The 25,761-nt window shown below is 43.7% G+C and overlaps 1 protein-coding gene across 4 annotated transcripts in view; it reads right to left on the reverse strand.

Annotated features, from left to right (window-relative positions):
• The window catches only part of PCDH15 (protocadherin related 15), a 258,742-nt gene that overhangs the window by 42,240 nt on the left and 190,741 nt on the right, over positions 1 to 25,761 (reverse strand). For all 4 annotated transcript variants that reach the window (XM_041474168.1, XM_041474178.1, XM_041474192.1 and 1 more), the window contains exons 23-25: positions 17,948 to 18,057; positions 16,594 to 16,734; positions 9,615 to 9,742 (exon numbers count right to left, since the gene is read on the reverse strand). In XM_041474168.1, the coding sequence (XP_041330102.1) occupies positions 9,615 to 9,742; positions 16,594 to 16,734; positions 17,948 to 18,057 (379 nt within the window). The remainder of the gene's footprint in view (positions 1 to 9,614; positions 9,743 to 16,593; positions 16,735 to 17,947; positions 18,058 to 25,761) is intronic.

The raw sequence follows: 25,761 nt of genomic DNA on the forward strand, positions 1-25,761 counted from the left end.
CAACTTAAGAATGAAAAACAATAAGGGTTTGTGTCAGCATGAAGAGTTTGTAGAATCATAGAATATCCTGAGCTGGATGGGACCCACAAGGATCACTGATCCAGCTCCTTGCCCTGCACAGACACCCCAACAATCCCACCCTGGGCATCCCTGGAGTGCTGTCCAAGCTCTCCTGGAGCTCTGGCAGCCTCAGGGCTGTGCCCATTCCCTGGGGAGCCTGGGCAGTGCCCAGCACCTCTGGGGGAAGAGCCTTTCCTGATCTTCAGCCTGAACCAGCTCCAGCCATTCCCTGGGGTCCTGTCCCTGCTCACAGAGAGCAGAGCTGTTTATGAGACACTACAGCTACTAAAAGAGAATTATCTGTGCAAGGTCATTAAGTCTTCAACAGGGGGCCATTAATCATCATTAATTGTTTCTTCACCAGCACTGAACAAGTTCTATATGGTGGAAATAATCCCTTATGTATTTTTATTCGTTTCCAGATAATTTTTCAGGGAATACCAGCACCAGATAAGTGATCCAGGTACTCAAAGCTGTGTATGCTCCATGCTACACCAACTCCTGTCAGCCCAGATTCCCAGACAGAACCATCCAGCACTTAAAGGATAATATCCAGGCTGCTTTAGCTGGAAAGAGCAAGTTTCATCCAGAACAGCCCAAAAGATGAGCTCCTGGAATGACACTGGCTGTCACTCGTCATGGACACACAAGTGGTTGAATTCCCACCCTCTCTCAATATTTTGCTTTCTTCTAAATTCACAAAGCTTCATCTGGCTCAACTACCAAAAGCATAAATATAAAATGTGTTAAGTTGTTTTTGTTCTCCAGCTCCATAGGTTTTTTTAAGGCTTTTAAAACTGAAAATGCTGCCTCCTGGGTGAGCTCAAACTCCTTTATTAGCGATTTTAGGAAAGATGGGAAGGCTGAAAAGCTTTCTGAAATTTACTCTGTTCTGTCAGTCAAAAAAGTAAAGATATCAGTGGGCTTTTCCAGAGCATTCCAACTTTCCAACTGGCACAGAGAAATACAACTCCACAACATCCCAGAGCCAGCAGATGGGAGCTTGACAGGTGGAGAGTCAGGAAAATTGCTGGCTTTCCACATAAATAAATAGCTGGAGGAAGAAAGGAATGTGAAAACATGCTATGTCACAGAATCATGGAATTTTTAACATTGGAAAACATCTCCAAGATGACCCCAGCCAACCTTTGATGGTCACCTTGCCCATTAAACCATGTTGTGCAGTGCCACATCAACTCATTCCTTGAACACTTCCAGGACTGGTGGCTCCACCATTCCCTGGGCAGCCCCCTTCCAATGCTCTGCTACTCCTTCAAGAAGAAACATTGCTAATATCCCACCACTCAAGGAAGTGGCTGGAGATAAACACCAGGTTGATGTTGGGATGGTGAGAAACAAGGACAAAGATTAAAGCAGCACCTCAGCTGTGCCTGGAGTGCCAGGACACAGGGAATGGGTTCAGACTGCCAGAGGGCAGGGATGGATGGGATATTGGGAATTAGGAATTGTTCCCTGGCAGGGTGGGCAGGCCCTGGCACAGGGTGCCCAGAGCAGCTGTGGCTGCCCCTGGATCCCTGGCAGTGCCCAAGGCCAGGTTGGATGGGGCTTGGAGCAGCCTGGGACAGTGGAAGGTGTCCCTGCCCATGGCAGGGGTGGGAATGGATGGGCTTTAAGGTCTCTTCCAACCCAAACCATTCCATGATTCCAGGATAAGCTCAGCTCATACAACACAGCTCAGGATAAAGCCACAACTAATCCAGAAAAGTCCTGCCTGGCCAAACCCTCTTGTTATCCACACTCAGCTTTGCATGTTGGTAATGGAGCTGGGGTGGGGGGGAAGGAAAAACAGAATTCCTGTAACCCCACATGGCACATGAGGGACCTAGCAGCAGCCATGTTCAGCAGCTCCTGCTCCCAGTAGGAGCAATGTCTGATCCAGCTCCTTTGGGGACACCTGTGAGCAAGCCAAGTTTCCCACTGAGTGCCCAGTGACGTCCAAAGGCTCCCTAGAGATGCCCTGGAGAGCAGCATGACACCCTTCCAATAAAAAGCCAATTTCTTTGTTAAAATGGATTTATGAGGTTGGTTCAGCTGGGTCAGAAGCCCATCATATTTTTAATATTGGCAAATTCTCTCTCAATAAAAGCTACAGCTTTTAATAGTCACTGCTTTCAATGACACCAGAAATCAATTTCACCTTCAGCATTTCACGCCAGGAGACGTGTGTGACTAAAAACAAACAAAATTTGGATCCAAATTAAAGTATTGATGCTGCAGGCGCAGGCATTAAATGAAGTCAGGCCTTCTGCACAAAGCTCAGGGCACTGGAGGTCAGCACTAATGAGATGTTCAAGTCTTGCAGCTGAGTTTCAGACATTAAACTCCAGTGAAAGAGGCCTTTTGACATTTGAAGCTCACAGCTTGTAAAGTCCTGCAGAGTTCAGGTGCCTCGAGCTGGTGGACAGCCTCTGAGTTAATTGTCACCAGTTCTGAGAGCTGACTGCCACCCCAGAGCCATCAGCAGCCTCAGCATCATCACAGCTCAGGCTCTTTCCACATCCACCCAGAGATGAGCAAACAGGTGCCAAACACGCTGGAAAAATGATCAGACTCCAGCTTCAAATATTTTAACTTTGTTGTTTGCTTTCCCCTCTTTCTCTGCTCTTTGGATCAAACCTAAGGACACTGGGCTTGGCAGGACCAGCAGAGAGAGCTTGTGAGCTGCTCCCAGGAACCTCCCAAACTTCTCTAATCCTAGGAAGGATGTTTGCTATTCCTGTAATTTGTCCTGAAGGTAAATATTTTTGACACTTCATTAGGAAGAGATCTATGACATCTCAAGAGTTGCATTATGACTGTCAAAGAAGAGAAAGAGCTGCACTTAATCTTAATATTCCAGCAGCATATCTGCCTTTTGTTCTGCACAAGAAATACAGATGTCTCCTAAATCCTGCTGTGATTGAGGGCTGATAAATATGGATGATCTCAGGAATTACCAAGACAAATTCCAGCCTCCTGTGATTGAGTGTAGGTGTGCCCACACACAGGGAGTTGGGTCAGGACTGCTGCTGCCGCCTCCAGCCCTTTCCCATCCCCTCCCACAGAGGAGGATGAGGCACAAATCCTGGGGTGCTCCCTAATCCCAGAACAAGAGCACTGAGGATATTTTTACACAGAGGGAGGTGAGGCCCTGGCACAGGGTGCCCAGAGAAGCTGTGGCTGCCCCTGGATCCCTGGCAGTGCTCAAGGGCAGGTTGGACTTTGGTGCTTGGAGCAGCCTGGGATGGTGGAAGGTGTCCCTGCCTGTGGCAGGAGTGGCACTGGGTGTGCTTTAAGATCCTTTCCAACCCAAACCATTCCGTTCTCTCAGTGATCAATCTGTTCTTTTTCTCTCCTTTGCAAGAAGGCTCAACAAATGATGCCTTTAAAGCATAAATTAATTAATCTCTGGCTCCATGTGACTGCACAAGCACAGCTTGATGGCAGGACACCTAGGGAGGCTGGTAAACCCCACTCAGTGTGACAGCAGCACTCTGACCCTGTCTCCAAAAATCACCAGTGGCATGTTTGGGATGAGCATAAAAATGATCAGTAACTCCTGAAGCTGCATAATCATTGATGATCCCAGTTTGTAGCATTATCAGCCTGAGCCAAATCCAGACTTGCTGCTCAGAGTGAAATGCAGTCATTAATTTGAAATGTTTCCCACCTCCCTCAGAGGGTCACCCTTAACCACAAGCCCGAGGCTGCTAACAGGGCATGGAAAATGGCAGGATTGGGATTGGGCTGCTGAGGTTTTTTTTTCCCTCTTCCTAGCAGATGGCAGCTCCAATGTTCCCAATTAGTGGCTGGCACGTAAAGCAGCTTTTAGAACCAGACCATTTTAGCCGGTAGGAATTTCCAGATTGTTGCAGATTTCCAGTTCTGACGGCACAGCTGCCACTGGCCTGTTTTAGGGGAGGTTTCACTGGGTGTTCTACAGACATCTAAGCCTGGAAATTTGGGGTAGCCATTGCAATTTTCCCTCATTTCCTGTATTTCTTCACTTCCATGCTCTTTTACACCCTCATCTGGCTCAAGCCCTTTGGAACTCATGCTCCTGACCTTGGTTCACTACTGGCTGCATCAGGAATTTGTAGCCTTGATTTAAAAAAATATTATATATTCATATTAAAATTTATATTTAGCATAAAATATAACATATATAAACCACCAATATATAATGTATCAATATATCTATATTATAGTAGATAGATTGTTTTTTCATATATTCATATATTTTTCATATATTCATTAATATTCATGTTTATATTCATATTGCTCTGAATGTATATATCAATCTATATATGAATTTATATTTAAATTTATATTTCTTCACAACATCACTGACACTGATCACTGCCCAGCTCACTCCCAGTATTCTCAGTGCCAGGAATTTTCTGAGAAACACAGGTAGGAAGAAATCAGGTGAATGGGAATTGCTCACTTTGTCCTCCAGTGACGGCCAAAACCTCCCAGGTGCTGAAGGAAACAGGGATTCCTTTCGGCAGGCTGTCTCATGGGAAAAGGTGCTGAACAAGAGGGGTTCCCAAAGTTGGATTTTGAAACAAATAATTGGAAAAATGGATTTTATTGTCATTTTTCTTCGGCCCATAGCAGTTAGTGTGTGATAAAATAACTTTGGTGTGTGTGTGAGAGAGGAAGTAAAGGCCACACACATGGATTTCCTCTATGGGATGGGAATGATCCTCTAAGAGCCTTTACTCAGAAAGGCACATGCAAGACCACCACCAGTCTTCAAAATGCCCTCAAACAACAAAGTAATTGAAATAATCTTCAATTACATGGGAAAAAAAATCCCAAATGGTAGGGAATTCTCTGATTGCTGCCAGAGAAAAATAATAGGAAAGTAAGAGGGCTTAGAGATTAGAGTAAAAAGTTCAGAAAGCCAACACAAAAAGCAGGAATATGATTTTTGAAGTAAAAATGCCTGGCATTCCTGTAATATTTGTCTTAGCAGGGCACACAGCTTTTTTGGGGACCAGATGTTGCAGCAGCTGGAGGCTCCGCTGTTGTCACTGCAATGAGCTTTCAGAGGAGATTTTTACTCCTACCAAGCATCTTTTCTCCCTACTCTGGGATGTATAAATCACATTTTAAGGAAGGAAAGGTTGTGACTGGCAAAGCAGCTGTTTTGTGCATGAGTCGTGCAACAGTCAGAGGAGGGATGAGCCAAGTGTTACCCTGAAAGCTCTTCTGGGTGCTCAAGATGGAATCTCTGGAATTCCAGAACTTGCCACTCTGAAGATTTCCTTGTCATCCCAAAGAAAAGAAAATATCAAAAGAAATCTACAGGTTATAGGCACAGATAGGAAAAAAAAAGAAAAAAGGAGATTTAATAACAGATCTGTGAAAAAAAAGAGCAATTTTGGTATTCTCTCCCTATCCAGGAATTTTAACTGTTTCTTTTATCCACTGTTTTAGCTCATTATGGTATCTCTAAGATGCTTTTGAGGTGAAGAAAAGAGGAATTCCTGTTCCTCTGTGTGTCCTCAGGGCCACAACCTCCAGCCTAAAATGGCTTTGGTTTATTTTGCTCTCTTCTGTTAAGATATTCCAAGGATATTCAATATTCAATAAAGGAAATTCAAAGGGAATAAAGGATACAGTTCCATGAAAAATCTGATCAGAAAGGGGCAAAGAGCACAGGAAAGGGCTGGAATTAAAATATTGCAGGAATCAAAGCATTTCCATCAAATAGAGCCAATTCCAGATCCTTGGGTTCACTGGCATTATTTAGGCAATATTCCTTCCCTGCAAACATTTTCAGGACAAAAACACCTTTATAAACTGAGCAGGAACTCAGACAATTCTCTTTCTTCTCTAGATTTAGGACCTCTGATATTTCCTCATTTAAATCTGTAATAATTCAACAATTTAATAAATAAAGGAAGAAAAGCAGAGGTTAATACTGTTAATATTTAAAAAGTAAGATCTAATAACATTCCATTACAGGGAAAAGCCAATTCCTGCTGGTAATTTCCCTAAAGATTCTTTTGTGGGTTTGTTTCTTGGAGCAGATTGAAAATATTGTGTTTGGGGCTCAAGGAAGCCTGGTTGGAATTCTGAGGGGGAACAACAGGAGTTCCATGAAAATACCAGTGAAAAGCAAAATAATTCTAACACAAGGAAACACAAAGCAAAGATCAAGGCACGGAATTCATAATTAGAGGCTATGCATGTTACATCTGGTTTTAATTAGTATATTCCTAATGAAAAGCACAAAAAGGTCTCTAATTAAGGAAATGGGCTCTCAAACACATTGGAAATTCTGGGTTAGAAATGGGAATTGCAGAGAAGGGGAATTCAAGCAGCAAGGAGCAAATCCTTTGCTAAAAATTGCCATTTTATTCAAATATATCTTTTTTTTTTTTTTTTTTCTTGGAGTATCAGTACCTCCCAACTTTCAGAGGCCACTGCTTGTAATCCAGTCAGACCCATAGAGAATAAGTCATGTGGTTTATCACTGTCCAAATTAATTCTGATTAAAAATGACTTTCGGAGAATGATTTGTGGTATTCTGCTGAGCTTAAGTGTCCTTTTTATCTACTTAGAGGAATCTTACTATGAATCTGGAGCAAAGCAGCTCATTATCCTCCTCTGAAAGGCTTTTATACTCAAATTAATGTATTTAAGAGGATGCTGCTGGCAGCAAACCCAATAACCTTAGAGAGTTGGGAGAAACCCCCATAGGACTGGCCTTGGTACATATCAACTGTTGGGATGATGAGAGAAGTTTTTATCCAACATTTTATTGGTCTGTTTGTTTCTAAATTAAATTTGTGTGGAAGATTATGGACTCAGGATTTGTTTTCTTCTCTCTCTCTTTTGTTTTTATTTAATTTTAATTTATTTTTGGTGTTTGATTATTTTTATTACTGGTGAAATTTTGTTCAAGGCAGAGTAGAGCATGACTGAAGCAACCAAAGACAAGCATCTGAATATTAAGTGGTGTATTTATGATCAATTGATCCAAAACTGATCTACATCAACTACTCTAATAATAATTAAAGACTGCAGTCCTTAATTATCCCCATAAGTTATTATGCAATGTTAAAGAAGAACTAACTGGGATTTTTGGGCTGGTTTTGGAAGTTGTAGTTTTGCATCGGGTCACTTGAAATGCTGGGAGAGTTGGGATTGGCCAGCCTGGACAAAAGAAGCCCTGGGAAGACTTTGGAGCCCCTTCCAGTGCCTAAAGGGGCTTCAGGGGAGCTGGAGAGGGAATTTGGGAAAGGGATGGAGGGCCAGGACACGGGGAATGGCTTCCCAGTGCCAGAGGGCAGGGATGGATGGGATATTGGAAGGAATTGCTCCCTGGCAGTGTGGGCAGGTCCTGGCACAGGGTGCCCAGAGCAGCTGTGGCTGCCCCTGCACCCCTGGCAGTGCCCAGGGCCAGGCTGGAGCAGCCTGGGATAGAGGAAAGTGTCCCTGTCCATGGCAGGGGGTGGCACTGGATCAGTTTTAATGTCCCCTCCCACCCAAACCACCCCAGGATTATCTGACTCCAATATCCCACATTTGAGGCTCATAAAGGCTGTTGTCAGTGCCAGCAATAATAAGAAGATACTGAGAAAATCACTTTCTTCTCAAAATCACTCAGATGATGTGAAAGAAAGTGAGCAACTGTTAATGAATGCAGAAGATGAAAGCAAATGCATTAAAAACACCTTCTAAGAACCTGAATTTCCCTCTGGAATCCAAACCTGAATAATTTCTACAGTGCAAGCTCTGCATGTACTTTATTAATGTTCTCTTAAATTTCAACTTGGAAAGCTGTTCATTTCATTCTACTCCTCAAGAACAGACATTCATTCGATTAATTATTCTTAAACCAGGCTGGAATGGGGATTGTGTTTAACTAACAGAGCAATTACTTTTGCTTTCTAAAGGCCACGAAAAAAGGTAACGAGCACTGACTGCTGCAAATGCTCGGTGCTACAACAATAAATTCCAGCCTGATCCTCTGCAACAAAAGTACTTCTTAATTATTTCTAATTTTACTTTCACTAAACACACAATTATGTTTAATGCCATCCACTAATACCAACTCCATGCTTAGGCCTCGTTCCATTTTGTGCCAGCAAAATCAGGGAGGATTGGAACAGAAAAAGCTTAAAGACACAAAATTGACATTTCTTTTGCTCCTCTTTTGTGGACTGATCACCTGTTTTGTGTCAAATGTTTCTAAAGGGCAAAAGCAGATTCCCCTCATCAGCCCAAAATTTCCCTTAGCCTTTCTCCACCTATTTCTTATCCCCCTGACTGACACACAAATACCTGTGCCTAAGAAATCCTCTTGGAAAACCAGAAGGGATTTCACAGCCTGTCCACATTTCGTGGGATGACTCCAAATGTGTTTTGACATTTGTGCCTCATGATTCATTTGCTTTCAGATGGAACAAAACGTTCCTTTCCCTAAATTACTTTGCCTACCAGAATTTTTTATCTACTCCAGTGCCTCTGTCCTCTTATCTGCTCTCTACAATTCCCTGGAAGGAGGATGGAGGCAGGTGGGGATGAGTCAAGGGACAGGAGGAGAGAAAACAGCCTTGAGTTGTTCCAGAGGAGGTTTGGATTGAATAATTGGAAGAATTTCTTCATAGAAAGGGTGGTTAAGCATTGACCAGGTCAGTGGTGGAGTCACCATCCCTGGAAGTGACCCAAAATGTGTGGAAGTGGTGCTTGGGAACATTTTTGGTGGTGACCACAGTGGTGCTGGTGGATGGTTGGACTTGATGGTCTTAAAAGTCTTTTTCAACCTTAACGATTCCGTGATTCTTCAGGAGTTCTAAAGGTCAGGAATTTGACATGATGCTTGGATTTGCCACCATTTTTGGATTCCTAATTTTGATGAAGTAGAAGCTTCCCAGTTCCCCACTTCTCTGCCATTTCTGGGCTTATTTTGGGAAAGACTCTCATGAAACCAACAAAGAAAAGCCCAGCTAGGAACAACTTTATTAAGCTCTGACTGTTTTATCATTCCTGGTGTTCTAAACACATAATTTATTTGTTTTATTGAAAAAAGGGAGCTTTTACTCTTGGTTATTAATATCTGATGCTAATTGTAGTCTGTATATTGTATTTCCATTAATTTTCTCTCTCTTTAAAACAAGAAAAAAAAAAAGAACCACAAAAAACCCAACCCTATGGATGGTTAATTTTATGCCCACTTTCCTCCCAGTGCAGACCTAAAGTTGCCGATTTCCCCTTTACAACCTAAACAAGGTACCACCAAATAAAAAAAAAAAAAACCAAAAACCCTTTAGGGGAAAACTGGCATTGATCATAAACCAAATATTTAAATATTAACAGATCGAAAGTGAGAGCTACAAGCTGGCATGAGACACAAGCACCAAAACTGACTACAAACAAAACTTGGGTTTTAACTCAAAATCATCCCTGTGCCAACATCAACCATCAAGCAGCTTTAAAAGATGCACATTTCAAAATTTCCTGTAAAAACAATCAAACCAGTGAGTACAAATATTCCCTCTGTAAGCAAAGGTTATAACAAAAAAATTCAGCCTTACCTTCACTTTAAGCACAGAAGAAAACATTCTGGCATCTTCAGACACCCCTCCAATGTACATTTTTTTGGTAAACACAGGTGCGTGGTCATTTTCATCCTTCACCTCAATAAAGACCTTGGCTGTATTACCTAAAAGAGGGAAGGAAAAGGGAAAATAGAATATTTTGCAATAATTTGTAACATCTCCTGGCATTCATGCATTTACAGCTCAGGGAGATCATGTAAAACGACTATAGGGATAATAAAATAAAAATAAATCCCTGAGACAACACAGAATGCTAAAATTGTATAATCCCAGGGTCCCTGAGGCTGGAAAATCCCTGCCAGCCCAAGGAGTCCCAGCTGTGCCCAATGCCCACCTTGTCCCCAGCCCAGAGCACTGAGTGCCACCTCCAGCCCTTCCTGGGACACCTCCAGGGAGGGGCACTGCAAAGCTCCCTGGGCAGCCCCTGCCAAGGCCTGAGCAGCCTTTCCATGCAGAAATTCCTGCTGCTGTCCAAGCTGAGCCTCCCCTGGCCCAGCCTGAGGCCCTTTCCCCTTGTCCTGTCCCTGTTCCCTGGCAGCACAGCCCGACCCCCCCTGGCTGTCCCCTCCTGGCAGGGAGTTGTGCAGAGCCACAAGGTCCCCCCTGAGCCTCCTTTTCTCCAGGCTCAGCCCCTTTCCAGCTCCCTCAGCCCCTCCTGGGGCTCCAGCCCCTTCCCCAGCCCAGTTCCCTTCTCTAGACAAGTAATAGGGATCCATATCACACCTTAGTTCGGAGGTTTTTGATCCCATTAAATACCCACGGGTGTCACAAAGGGGTAATGAAGAGGTGTCACAAAGAGCTCATTAACAGCAGCTCTGCACCTTGCTTTATCTATTTTAATTATTCCTATTGCCATGCAAATACTTAACGGCTGATTCAGTCCTGGTGTCCGTAAACTCATAAATGGTCAGACAGAGTCCTGGTTCAGCAGCCTCAACACTTAATTAATTTCCTGTGTTAATTGAAAGCATCCCCAAGTCTGTTCTCCTCCCAAGCATGGCCTGGCCCAGGGGAACTCCACTAGTGTTGCCTCACCTGAGAGGTTCAACACAAAACACCAGAGGTTCAACACAAAACCCCACTGTTAATTTGGTTTTTTAAAGAGTTCCATCTCCAGCCCATTGAGCAATAAACATCTCCATCCTTCTGCAAAGGGAAAAACATCCAGCAAAAACCATGGACCTGGTGCCAAACAGATTCCACTGTGCAGTAATCTCCACCAACATCTGCTTCCCTCTTTCAGAATCGTATCATCCAGAAAGATTGCTGGAAATGATGATATCCAGTTCATTAAAACCACATTTGCAAGTGATAAATTGCCTCCTTTCTGAGCTGGTCTTCTCAGCTCCTTTCAGTGCCAGGATAATTTCAGTGTTGCACAGGTGCCACTGATCTGAGTTACTCATACAATGCAGGCTCTTAAGAAAAGGCTTAGGAGCTGTATGTTTAGGGGAGAAAATATTAAACCACAGATATTTGACATGGCCAAAGTCATATTCTGCCTCTCTGATGGTCCAGCTGATGCTAAACAAATGATGGCTTCATAAATGGAACTGTAATCTGAAAAAAACCCCAAATATTTAAAATGCTGTCCTGGGCCAGCGGAGTGTCCTGGGGGACACCGAGCTGTCCCCGGGCCAGCAGAGTGTCCTGGGGGACGTGTGGAGAGAACAGGGAAAAAAGAAAGGAAAGAAAGGAAATTGCAATAATTGTCAAGTCTCTGTCTTCTTAAACCAGATCCTGAATGTCTCTGGCTGCAATACCAAACTATGGTACCCAGGCAGACTCTCCCTCTGCAGCTCCACCCTTTAGGGAAGAAGGTGGCATTAAAAGCAGGATTATGTGTGGAAGTGACCTTGCCCTGCTGAGCCTATAACCATTGCTATCACTGGCTGCCACCAGTTTGGTGCTGGAAGATCCTGATTTTATTCATCCAGGTGCGATCAGGTGCTGGCTCACCTGCACTGGTTCTCTCTAATTCAAATTAAACATCATCTGCATATTGCTCACTTTCGTCATGTCAGGCCAGTTTGGGTGAAGTGGCTGAGCCTTGTGCAAAGTTTGCCTTGCAATTTGCTCAACTCCCCATTTGTTTAATTTGCTGGCAGTTCTCTGAGCTGCTAAAATGCTGATTTGTTTAGCAAAGGGTGAATGCTTTGAAAATGGAGAAATAGAAGTTATTACATTAAGCAGAAAGCAAATTAAATACCCTCCATATTCACAGGCCAACATTAGGACTGTCACCACTGAATATCTACCTGCATTTCAGCTTCCTGCCTGATTTCTGGCCACAGTCCTCCATTCTAGCAGATGGAATGGAACATGGCATCTGTGAGCTCCTCCCCATCCCACCTTTGGATCCAATTCCACAGCTGGCTGCAGTAAAGGGCTCTCTACCAGCTACAGAAGTTGCCTTACCCTCACAGTGGAATTCTCACTAAAATCCCTCAGCAGCAGCTGTGCTATGTGGGAAGGTCATGCCAGACCCTTTCTCATGGGGATATTTCCCAGTCCCCACTTGATTCAGAAATATTCCCTGTACAGGAGCTCTGGTGCTCCCAAATCCACCACTCCTGCACCCCCAGCCCCTAGCCTGATGGAAAAGGCCACCAATGAAGTGCACTCCTAGAGAGTCTGGTTTATAGTCTGTCATTAGACTCCTTTTTCCTTCATATTCCAAATTTTTACCTGCTTTTCTAAATGCTGGGTGTGGCTCAGACCCTTTTTGTGAGGACAATGATCATCACAGGCTGTCAGTATTCACATTCACCTTCCAGAGGGGAAATTTGTACCCCCATGTATGTAAAACCTCCCATCTTTTGTGTTCTAAGTCTGGAATCCAACTCCAGTTTTTTTTTTTCTTCATGGATTCCAGGAGCTGAAAGCAGGATTTACTCCTTGGTGGTAATTCTTCTGAGACCTCCTAGAATCCAAGTATAAAAGCCTACGATTTATAACTGTGCTGCTTAAAGAGCAGAACAAAAAGCATCTTTCCCTGGACAAAGCAGCACTGCCAAGGTGGCCAAAAAGAGACAAGAAAATTGATTTCAGTGGTACCTCAGTCTCCTGCAAAGTTCCTTTTTCCTCTTCTTCTCCCGCCCCCTGGAGATGAGCAGCACTGCACAGAAAATACAAAACTGCAGCTGCTTCCTAAGTCATCCTCAGCTTACAGGAACCAGCTAAATAATCACTGCCAAGACTTCTGGATCTTTCAGCTTCTGTGGTTTACTTAAGGGGAGTGAAAAGACCTTGAAAGCTGCTCTAAAGCAAAGCTGAGGAACCTCTGAAACACCTAAAATGAGTAGACCATGAATAAGTAACACGGAAAAGAAGCCCAACAAAAACTCATGGGTCACCAGCGTGCACTAGCATTTCACTCCCAGAAGTTCTTCCCAAACATCTTTGTTGAAAGTTCTTTTCCATCGTCTTCCAATCTAAAAATGTGCCAGATCCATGTGAGCCTGTAGTTTCTTGCCAGGCTGCAGAAATGAAGCTGAAGTAAAGCAATGGTTTTTGGACACTGGGACAGCATCAAGGATGCTTTGAGTGTTCCCAGGTGAGTTTTACTCGGTGCTTTCACCAGCAGCACTGCACTTGCCTTCTGCAACATTCCAACCCAGCCATGGTTACAGCTGCTCTTCAGGCATGGATAATTCTCACATAAATCCCTGCATCTCCAAAAGCAATTCTGTAGGAGTCAACAGCAGATTTCAAAGAACCTTTCCAAAGTTCATCTGAATCCAGCTGGGATGGAGAATTGTAATTTGTCAGGGTTTAGGAGCACTTTGCTTTACTCCTGCCTTACAAGTGCGTGGAGCAGGCTCTGTGCTTTGGCAGGTGAGCTGTGCTGAACTGCAGCTGGGCTCCAGCTCACATTCCTGCATTTGGCAGAACCAAGTAGGAATCAGCACTGAATATTTTTCAGTGGCATTTAGATCTAAATGAGCCCATAAAGCCTGAAGAAGATCATCATATGCTGTCACTGCTTGAGAGAGTGGAAAAAAAAGCAAACAGCAACGTGTTTGGAGCAGCACAGACCTGAGGTCTGATTTAAATCCATATAAAACCTCTCTTTCTAACAAATAATGACGTGAGTGGGAGCTCAGGTTTTGTGCAACCTCTCTAAAATGCACTGCTCTGCTGCCCAAAGAAATTGGAAGTTTGTCCCAAGCTCCCCCAGAGCTGTGAGGCAGCAGGATCAGCTCTCCAGGCTCTGCTTGCATTGAGTCCATCTGTCACAACTCCTGGATTTGGGAACTGCCAGAGCAGCCAACTTGTAAAGCACCACCAGCAGCAACTTTTGCAACTAAAAACATAAGGCTGCGTTACTGTTACATCAACACCACAGGGACTCAGAATTCAGGCTCGTATTTAACCTAGTGGAATCATCATTCCCAACTACTATGGAACAGCTGCAGAATTTTAGTTGTAAAATTCTCATTTCCACTTTATTCCCAATGGGTTTTTCGGTTTAGAAAAGCAAAAACTGAAGGAGACAGGACTGTTGCCTTACCCCCAGCCCCCAGAGCAAATCCCTGCTCACAGCTGGGTTCAGCAGAGTCAGGACAGTGCCTTAGTATCAGCCCTGGGGGTCCCAAAGGTGACAAACAGTTCTACCTGACTGGATAAAACATGGAAATAATCAATGGAAGGGTGATTTTGTTTTCAAGTCTTCTGACAGCAAGACAAAAACCACATCTAACATGATCCTGTCATAGAATCATCCAGGTTGGAAAGGACCTCCAAGATCATGGAGTATGACCCTTGACCAATCTCTACCTTGTCACCTAGTCAATTAATTCCTCTTAAATACAGGAAAAGCCACCATGGGGTTCTGTCATTAGCTTTTTATCTCTAGGAATGTGAAATCACAGAATCCCGGAATGGTTTGGGTTGGAAGGGACCTTAAAGCCCATCCAGTCCCACCTCTGCCATGTCAGGGACACCTTCCACTATCCCAGGCTGCTCCAAGCCACAATGCCTAACCTCGTATTGGACAATTCCAAGGATCCAGGGGCAGCCCCAGGTTGAGTTGGGAGGTAAAAGCCTCTCTTTGTCCCTCCTTGTCCATCCTGCTCCAATGCTCTTTGTCCCTGTATTTAGGCAGCACTTTCTCTTTGCTGCTCCCTCTGCTTCCACACAAATCCTTCTGCTCCTCCTACCCCTTACCATCTTACCTCAAGGAGCATCATGTCCAGCTCCTGGCCCTGCACAGGACAGTCCAAAAACCCCACCTGTGCCAGACAGCATTGTCCAAACTCCATTAATATTGAAGTTCCTTCAGGGCTCAGCATCATCAGAATCCTCAAGAAGAACTCCAAGCTTTTTAACGCATCCTCATCATCCAACCCAGCTCACCTTCCATTCAAATGAAGTAAAACAACATAGCAATTTCATATCATGAAGATTCAGTTAAAGTAACTCCTTTAATGAGTTTGGCTCTGCTGAAAACAAGAATGTGACTTTGCATGATTTAGCATAATCTATGAAACCCCCAGTTTAAGTCACCAATTTGATGCTCTCATACTCCAAAGGACATCTCAATTTACTTTCTCTCCTCATATATTTATTCAATTATTGCCACGCTATCACCTGGCAGCATCACTGGAAAACAAGCTCAGTTACACTTAATGCTCTTTCACTTTTCCCTTGTGCAGATGAAAACTCCAGCTCCTACTTCTCTATAATTATTTCCTATAATACCATGACTGAAAACAATTTGATACCCAGCTTCTGAGCTTCGTGACATTGAGGCCTGTGTGGTGGCTGAGCAGTTTGTCAGAGCTGTGTTAATTACAGAATCCCAGTGTCACTGAGGCTGGAAAATCCCTGCCAGCCCATGGAGTCCCAGCTGTGCCCAAGACACTACTAAAGTATTTTAAATATATATATTTATCAAATTCTTTAGCCATCCCTGCAGAACAGTGTATATTCTAAGGAACAGATGTGTTGTATACTCATCCAAAGGCACCCAGCTTGTGTTCCTTTAAGCTGGCCTGAAATCAAACTCCAGTCATTATCAAGCATTCCTGAATAAAATAATTCAGCCATCATTTTTTCGGAAGTGCTGCTCAGTTGGGAGAGCTGCTCTAGTGCAAAGTGTGAGTCAGAAGAGGGAATGGAGGGAAGGACCTGCTGACTGCCTTGTGTCTTCAGCCACATCAGGAAGATATGGAGAAGGCTGTGTGCTGCATGGGAGCCTGATCTGCTCACTGGGTATTCCTCAGCTGTATTTTTATGGCTGCATTTTTATGGATATAACCTTATCTGGATTTCTCCCAGGCACAGGGAGAAGCAGGCAGCTCTGCCTTTCTGTCCCCTGGCAGGTACATCCTTGACAGTGGCTAAACCTCCACAGGATCTCACCCTGCTCTTAAGGAAGCCAAGATCCTGACCGCTGATTAACCCCCATGTGTGACACTCCACACTCAATTCTTACTCAAGGAAAAAGAAATATTCAGGACAATCCAGGCTCCAAATCTCAAAATCTCCTGCTGGTTCTGTAGGTAGCATTTGAAAGAAACCCTGCTGAAGGCATTGGAACTGCCACCCTTGCACAGTGTCTCCAGTCATCCCCAAGATTTACAGCCTGTTCCCAAACATTTGAGCGCCTTCAATTAACACAGAATCCCGAAGCAGTCTGGATTGCAAGGGATCTCAAAGCCCATCCAGTGTGACCCCTGCCATGGGCAGGTACAGCTTCCACTATCCCAGGCTGCTCCAAGCCCCAACCAGCCTGGCCTTGGTCACTGACAGGGATCCAGGGACAGCCACAGCTGCTCTGGACAAGTCAGGCTGAGAGATTCAAAAACGCACTGTGGGCTGTGATCCCATGATCACCATCACCCCCCTAAAAAACACAGCAAGGTCACTGGAGAGCAGTTTCAGTCTTCTCAGCAAATACCAGCAATATCTGTGTGGAAAAGATGGCAAAGCAAGGATTTTTGACACTTACTTTTGGAGGGGACCCGCAGGTTGGATCTCACCACCTGCAGGGAGTCTGCCTGCACTCGGAGCTCATAACTTTGGACACTTTCATAATCCAGAGGCTTCTTCACAGAGATCACTCCCGTTCTGTTGTTAATGGCAAACACATCTGGAAGCCAGCAAAAACACAGGAATTTTATGAGATGCATAAACAGGGATTTTCAATGCCCAAGGGTTTTACTTTGGGGATGACACAATTCTCTGACACTGCCAAGCAAGTCGTTCCCTCCCTGCCTCCTTCCCTCCCTCCCTCCCTCAGGCTTCGAAAATCCCATATAGCTCATCTTTGAAGATATTTTTAAGCAGCAGAGTGGCTTGATCTCCCCTGCTACTGGGATAACCAACCCAGCATCACAGAATCATGGAATATCCTGAGCTGGAAGGGACCCAAAGGATCAGGGAGTACAACTCCCTGCACAGGACTTGAGTACAAATGGAAATATGGGACAAGACAAAGAGCCCAATCTCACAAAAAGGAGGATGGGATGGGGAATTCTTTAAATCCCTCCCAGTAATTCTGTGTTATTTTGTCAAGATGTCCAGGTGTATCACAGAGAGTATCAGCAGGATGTTTTGTTTGGATATCAGGCTCTAATCCAATATTTGTTGCAGCACGGCTGAGGCCATAATCCCTTAAATCAGATTTTTAAGCAAGTCAATTCCATCAAAGCTATTTATGTTTTTATTTTGATGCGCCACGGACTCGCACTATGTGGCATCCATGGGAATTTTCACATCAGTGAGAATTTTTGCTTGTAATTTCACTAATTAATGTGATCTTCATCTTATCTCCAAAGGCTTAGTAATGGTAGTTACAGAAACATAGAATGATTTGGGTGGGAAGGGACCTTAAAGCCCATCCAGTGCCACCTCTGTCATGGGCAGGGACACCTTCCACCATTGCAGGGTGCTCCAAGCCCCAAAGTCTAACCTGGTCTTGGGCACTTCCAGGGATCCAGGGGCAGCCACAGCTGCTCTGGGCACACGGGACCAGGGCCTGCCCACCCTGCCAGGGAACAATTCCTTCTCAATATCTCACCTAAACTTCTCTGTTCCAGCCTGAAGCCATTCCCCTTTATCCTGTTCTTTACAAAAAGTCCCTCTCCAGGTTTCTTGTCGGTCCCTTCCAGCCCTGGAATTCCCTCCTGCCTGTCCAGATGAGGTGGGATTTCACCTCGATGACCTGAGAGCTCTTCTCCAGTCTTAATGGTTCTGTGCTTTACCTCAGCAGCTTTACTTCTCCACAATTTCTTGCAGATCTCTGGTTCCCCATTAGCACAAGACTGAAATACTACTATTAATATAAATATGATTACACTTACCCTCTTCATTCCCTGACACAATGGAGTACACCACTGTCTGGTTCAAGGCGGCCGCGGTGACAACGGTGACCACGGTTCCCTTCGGGGCACTTTCACTCACTGGGGGAGGCCTGCAGAGTGGGACAGAAGGATTTGTGTTACATTCCTGAGCAGCAGGTTATTGACACTAATCCCTCAGGTTAGTATGTCCTTCATCTATCAGGCTGCCAAAGGATCTGTTATGAGGGAAAATCATATTAAAAAGGAAAATGTTTAACCTTTGAGAATGCAAAAGTCACTGAGAAGTCCAATAGGCAAGAGGTGGCAACAAAAAGTGTAATGATTCTTGGATCTGAGAAGTAGGAAAGCAGGGAATAATGAGGAGAAACAAGAACACCACATCCTGGTAAATTGGAAGTAAAAGACAAAATAGATATTTTCTATATATCCTTTATATATACTTTATATATACATACATATATATATATATTATAATAGATCTTGAATATATTCAAGTCTACTAAGAAAACTCAGTAATCAGTCAGAAAACCACACAGGAAAATTAATTCATGGGTAAAATTCCATGCCTTAAACAGGAATCACATTGGGGCCACCTCTACAGGAATTTCCACTCTTCACAAAGATCCAAAAATTTTCCTGCCAACACATTTTGGTACCAAAACCCGAGATGCTTTTCAGGAAATGAACTGCTGCCCAAGGCTACCCAACCACTGTAAGGGTGGGCAGGCCCTGGCACAGGGTGCCCCGAGCAGCTGTGGCTGCCCCTGGATCCCTGGCAGTGCCCAAGGCCAGGCTGGACATTGGGGTTTGGAGCAGCCTGGCACAGTGGAAGGTGTCCCTGACATGGCAGGGGTGGCACTGGATGGGCTTTGAGGCCCTTTGAACCCAAACCATTCCATGATCCTGAGCTGATGTCTTTAAATCAGCAATCCAAACGATTTCAACAAGGAGAAGTGAGAGGCTTGAGCTCATCTCAAATCCTCCTCCTGAGATATTCCTCATGGCAAGCAGTGGTTGAATTCATGCTTCAAACTCTTCAAAATAAATTTAGAAGGAAGTTTTGACACTCATCTATGAATGTAGATGGGGTTTTTTTTAATGTATTATGCAGATGTTTTCAATTTTTAAAAATTACACTCATTTGATAGATAACAAAATAAACACCAGATGAGGATCTGCTCAGAGAGGCTCCTGAGTCTGAAGATCAGTTGTGCACTGATCTTCAAAATTCTGGATGGTATCTACAGCTGCTTCTTTCCAGGGAATATCATGGAGGTATTCAGAAGGCCAAATGGCACCTGGGGACAAGGTCTAGTGGTGGCCTTTGCAGTGCTGGGGGAACAGTTTGATTGGATGATCCCAGGGGTCTTTTCCGGCCTAAATAGTTCTGTGATTCCATGACTATTTCATCACTTTCCCCTTTCACCTTCCAGGTGGTTTTCAAATCCTCCACCCCACACCACATTTTCCCATTCTAAGGGCAGGGAATGGGCACGGTCCTGAGGCTGCCAGAGCTCCAGGAGCGCTGGGACAACGCTCTCAGGGACAGGGTGGGATTGTTGGGGTGTCTGGGCAGGGTAAAGAGCTGGGATCAATAATCCTTGTCTGTCCCTTACAACTCAGGATATTCCATGATTATATCAAAATTGGAACCCCAGGACACAATCCCAACTATTGAACCCAAACTTTTCCCACCAAGAAGTGGCCAATCTTTTCTTAAGTCTGCCTTACAAACATTTCCTTTGGAATCAATATTGCTTTGAACTTCCTAGAAAAATTTAGTGATAATGAATATATGGAATTAAGTTTTGGATCATGTAATATCACAGTGATCTCCTCTTTTTTTCACTGATGGAAAAATCCCCTTTTACTCAAACCCACATGCATGGAGCAGATCCCTCTGCTCCCACCGTTCTGTGTCAGTGGTTGGTATAAAATTCCTTGTTGCTCCTTAATTTATTAAGCTCTTAAACCATTGCTATGAAAAGCTTTTTAATGTGCATTTCACAAATGAAAATGCTAATCTTAAGGATTAAAAACATGCCAAAAGGCAGGGAAAGATGGGGAAAGACAGGGGGAAAAATCTTCCAAAGCTGGAAGCATCTAAAGCTGGAGTTCTTTTGATGAGATCAGAGAGGAAAATGCCCTTTTTATGCTGCATTATAGATGATTTTGTTTTCTTTGTCTTCTAAAGGTGTGGGAGTGTCACAAAAGCCCTACATTTCATTCCCAGCACAATTCCAGGATACTTCTGCAGTGGGGATGACCTTATAGCTCCCTCTGCCAGTGCTGAATCCAAGGGATTGGCAAATCAATAATAATTAGTGAGAGGTTTTGTGTTTGCTCTGGAGGGAGGGGGAAGAACAGCACCCCCCACTCCCCCCCACGATAATTGCACTGATTTTATTCCCTTCCTTTAATTCCAGGGATTTGGAGCAACAGGAGCAATGCATCAGCTGCAGTAAAACACTCAGCTCATCCCTTCAGAGCATTCCTCTGGATTGTGGAGAAACAAAGCAGCAGAAGATGAGCATCCACATTTCTATATCCTGCTCTTTATCCTGTGCTCCCAGTTCTAATAGTCTTTCTAAAGGAATAAATTCCTTATTTTCCAGTGTCTGAATGGCTAAGGTGGAAAATGGTGCTTTTTTTCCCTGACATATTATTTGAAGGTGTTTTAGGGCACAGGCAAAAGTGATTTTATGCTATAATTTTGCATAACTGGATGACAAAATCTGGAATTTTTGTGGGAAGGGGAAAGCAGGAGAATCCAGCCCAAGCCACCCAGAAAAGGATGAGAAAACCCCCATGGGAGTGGAAGGGAAGGGAATTTTTGTGAGCTCAACACCACTGAGGGGCAGGGAGGGTGAAGGGATTGGTTTGTCACTGTCACCCAGGCAGGACTGATGTGTCACTGTCACCTGGGTGGCGCTGGTGTGTCACTGTCACCTGGCCCAGTGCTGACAGTCTCTGCCTCCCAGCCCAGTGCTGACTCCACGGAACCAGAGCTGTTCAGGATGGAAAAGTCCTCCAAGATCATCAAGTCCAGCCATCAACCAGCACCCACCCTGCTCACTACTAACCATGTCCCCAAGTGCCACATCCACACAGTGTGTCAACACCTCCAACATTTTCAATGAAATGGTTTCTTTCTGAACTCCCCACCTTCTCAAACCTATGATTTCTGATTCCTTCCCAAAACTCCTGTGCCCAGGATCCACATCCATCCCATTCCGGGATGTGAGAAGGTCCCATGCAATAAATGATAATCCACCTGCATCCCACAAATCTTAGGGATAAACCACAATTAACACCCACTTTAATCCCCATCCCATCTCAGCTTTATCCAGAGTTTTAATCTCCCCTTCTCCACACAACCACCCTTTGAGCATGACAACTTTAATCTATTTTTTTTATCTCCATGGTATTTTTTTCCAGGACTATCACAGCAATGTGGCATTTAGGCCCTTTGATTCACTTTAACTTTTCCACAGGAATAATAAATTACATCTTGGGAGCATCCAGGATGGGATGGAGACCAGGAGAGACCTTGTTGATTTCTTTGAGTATGAAACTACAAAATGGGTTAGTCCCTCAGAAAATAAAGCAACCACAAAGCAGAGCAGGATTAAAATAAAGATATTATTTGTGCACAAAACCACAGAAAATAAATACAATTTTTAAAAAAATGACAGAATGTGCTATATCTTAATTATCTGTGTCTTGATCAGAGTGGGAAGGGAGACTGAGCATGTCTCAAATGCATTGCAGGGCACAACTACTGGAAGAGTCCAAGTGAAATTTTAACTTTTCCTCACTACTCTTCTGCTTCTTCTTTTTCCCTGCACTAAACACATCACTCCCAGCCCTTTTTCAATTTGCCTGATAGCCAATATGCTTTAAATTCACCATGAAACTTGTCTATCTCCAAAAGCATGAATGTGAGATTTAATAAAAAATTAAATTTCAAGCCAGCAAACCCAATAATAATTTGGAAAATTGGTTTAGAGCTGAAGCTTAATAGTGGGATGTGAATGGATTCCATATGAGCAACTTCAGTTGCCTCTAAAACCCTCTTTGTGGGTTTTATATTTTATATCTATTTATATAGAATATTATAATACAAAATATTTTAATATATTTATATTTTAATTTATGGAGGTCCATAAAAATCCCTCCGAAATTAAATTTTGGTGCTGTTTAATTAAATTGCTCACCTCAACTTGATTAACATTGAGGGTATTTTTATTCTTAGGGTGGTGAGAGGGCCAGAGCAGCTGTGGCTGCCCCTGGATCCCTGGCAGTGCCCAAGGCCAGGCTGGACATTGGGGCTTGGAGCAGCCTGGGACAGTGGAAGATGTCCCTGCCCATGGCAGGGGTGGAAATGGATGGGCTTTAAATCCCTTCCAACCCAAACCAGTCTGGAATTCCATGATCTCCATGGCAGCTCTTTTAACCCTTTCACCAGCACATAAAAACTACCTTGCTTCCTGTGCTTGCTCAGGAAAAGATAGACCTGGACATATTTTAGAGCAATAAACCAGCATTTTATCAAGATTTATACATATTTTAGAGCAATAATCCATCAATTTACTTTTGCTTTCCTAGCAACTACCTGAACAGCTTGTCCCAGGCAATGATAATATTCTTTTTTTCTGGAAAAAAATATTTTTTGTCTTAATTAGATTGATTTATCAAGCAGTTTTATCTTCAGAGTGTCACATATTCCTTCCTGGACTTGATATCCTGCCTTTCTGTCTCAATTCCCAGATTGGTTGGAGGCACTCTGGCCTCCCCATGGTATTTATCTTCGGAACAAATGACAAGGGAGTCTGGACACTGCTCCAGTGATCCTGTCTTAACCTATTGTATTTTAACCCAAATGTCAGGTTTCGCTCTCCTGACCTCTCTGTGCTCATGTTATCCCTCCAATTTTCCCAAATTAAACCTGAGGCTACAAAGGCAGGAATATTCCTGGCAGGATTCTGCAGAAGCAAAAGAAAAAAGGGGGGAAAAGATGCACACCAAGCCCAACGTGGGGCACAGTCACACACTTGGACTGGTCAGACTGATGGGATAAATTCCAAGGATAACATGGCTGGAAGGAAAACACATTGCTGGATGCCTGTGGGGTTAATACTAAAATTATGGATAATTTCAGTTCCATATCCACACCCCCAAAGTGATTTATTCCTACATTTAATTAATGTGGTATTGGGAGATCTGGCCCTCAGCCTTTCCAAGCACAGCTTTCCTGCTGGGATCTGGCTCTCTGAGCTTTCCTCTTCCCCAGGAAACATCCCACCAGAACATTACACTGAAAAATAATTCCTAAAATTCTAGTTTACTTTTCATTTGGCATAAAGAAGCATAGAGTTTTAATACAATGCAATCAGCACTACTAACAGAAGGAAAAGTAGGGGAAAAAGGATCTTTTTCCTGTAATCACCTGGTAACTCACTCCCTAATTTTTCCATGGCAAATCCTGCTTCAGTTTCTGCTGTAGAAATAATTTAATTTAACTTTATAACCACATTTGCTAATTTATTACAAACCAAATAAAGTACCAGCAGAAAATAACTCTAAAACAGAGATTCCAAAGGGAAAATCACACACATTTTCCTGAATCCAAGCTGCCACTGATGTGAGATGCAAATTCCAAATGTATGTTGGAAGCTCCAGCTTAAGTGTAAGGAAAACATCGACTGCTTTTACCCCCACATCTCAAAAATGCTGCAACTAGAAGGCTGCCTGTGGTCTTCCCTGAATAAAATGTAAATTCCATCCTAGGAAAGGTGGGAAAAGCAGTGGTAGGACCTGGATATGCTGGGAAAAGGATAATCCAAATGGATGCTCTAAATCTACCAGCATTAAACAAAATATTTTGAGAGACAAAACACTTTTGAGGGACAAAAAAAAAATCCCTGTGGACTCTGACAAGAAAGGGGAAATGATTCCTAAGCAGAAAAATGATCCCTAACAGAGGAAAATCCCAGTGAGCTCTGATAGGAGGGGAAAGGGGAAACTTCCAGAGGTTTAAATAAATGAGCTCAGGAGCAGATTGATAGAAAAGCATCTAAGGTGGAATTGATATCCTGGCAGTGCCCAAGGCCAGGTTGGATGGGGCTTGGAGCAGTTTGGGACAGTGGAAGGTGTCCCTGCCATGGCAGGGGTGACACTGGATGGGATTTAAGGTCCCTTCCAGCCAAAACCATTCTGGAATTCTCTGATTCATCAAGGCCTCAGCCATTCACAGATACTGAGAACCATGGAATATCCCAAGTTGGAAATGACCTTCCAAGTTTGAAAATACCCTTTCCAATTCCTGAGCTCCAACCGTGGATGCTTTTTCCACCTTTCTGAAGCAAGCACCAAATTAAAAATTCCAACCATGACATGCCATCTCCCTACCCTCACTGTCACTGTGCAGGGTTCCCCATTCCCTATTTCCCTATGAGGAAAACTGAGTGAACAGCAGGAAACCAGAGAACTGGGAAAAATCTCTTGGAATAATTGACTCCTGATACAGCTCCATGATTTTGTTTTGTGAAATCCTTTTGCTTGGATGGTGTTTGAGTCCAATATTGAAGGATTTAATTGTGATGGCTCTTCCACCAAGGGAGAGCGAGCTCCACGTGTCCCCAGATCTCCCTTTTTAGGCAGAACACATTTCCACAGCAGTGCTGGTGCTGAGAGAGAAATAAAATTAAATAAAATGCCACACTACACTTACATCGAGTTACAGCCTGGAATTCACAGCTTCCCATATTTCCCCATAAAACTTCAGATTGCTGGGCAACTGGACACATCTTTTCTGACAGGCTGGGGAGCTGTAATGCAACACTAACAGAAGCTGTAAGTTTGCAAAATTCCCCATTTTTCCTGTTCTGGAACGACTGAACACCTGGTTAATGTGCCCACAGGCACTAATTAGGAAGCAATGATGCTGCTCCTGGTTCCCATTCCACTCCCCGCTCCAGCTATGAGCAATGACCTTCCCCTTGCAGAGGATGTGGAATTTATTAATTAACACAACACCAAAAAGACCCCAAATCCCTTTCAACTTTTACTGTTTTAAATTGAGGACGTGCTCATAAAGAGGAGAGGCTTGCTAAAAATACCTCTTTATATTCATCTGAGGTTCCAGTTACATCTGGTCTCCACTGTTTCATAGCACTACTAATTAATATCTGTTAATTAAGAAATGAAAATGCTGCTATAAGTTGTTGCGAAGTAATGGAAAGTTCTGGATGAAATCCTTGATCCAGAGGTGATCTGGGTGAAGTCAGGACAAGAGAAAGAGGAGCTTGGGAAAGGGGCTCTGTATGGCAGATTTGATTTTCTCAAAAAATTGATTTATTTGGTTTATTGGGTTTTAACCTTCTTTTTTTGGTTGCCCAGAGGAGCTGTGGCTGGAAGTATCCAAGGGATGCTGGACAGGGCTTGGAGCAACCTGGGATAGTGGGAGGTGGCCCTGCCCATGGCAGGGGTGGAATGAGATGAACTTTAAGGTCTCTCCCAGTCCAAACCACTCTGGAATTCTTTTTTTTTTTTTATCCAGACACAATTTTGCTGGCACAAATCAGGATGAGATCAAAGCCAGCATAACAAACATTTAATAAACTGTGTGAATTGTCTCACCCTGTTTGGGGCAAGGTTGTAGAAAATCTCCCTGTCCTCACCAACCCACTCTCCAGGCTATCACAGGAGATGGAGACACTGGACATGTCCATGTCTTCCACCAGTTCTGTAGGAACCCCCTGGAATCTGACAGCCAACACCCTGAGGGAGATGTGGTGACAAAAGCAGCATCA

The sequence above is a fragment of the Pyrgilauda ruficollis genome, unplaced genomic scaffold (assembly GCF_017590135.1).
Source record: "Pyrgilauda ruficollis isolate IOZ18807 unplaced genomic scaffold, ASM1759013v1 scaffold11, whole genome shotgun sequence".
Taxonomy (NCBI): domain Eukaryota; kingdom Metazoa; phylum Chordata; class Aves; order Passeriformes; family Passeridae; genus Pyrgilauda; species Pyrgilauda ruficollis.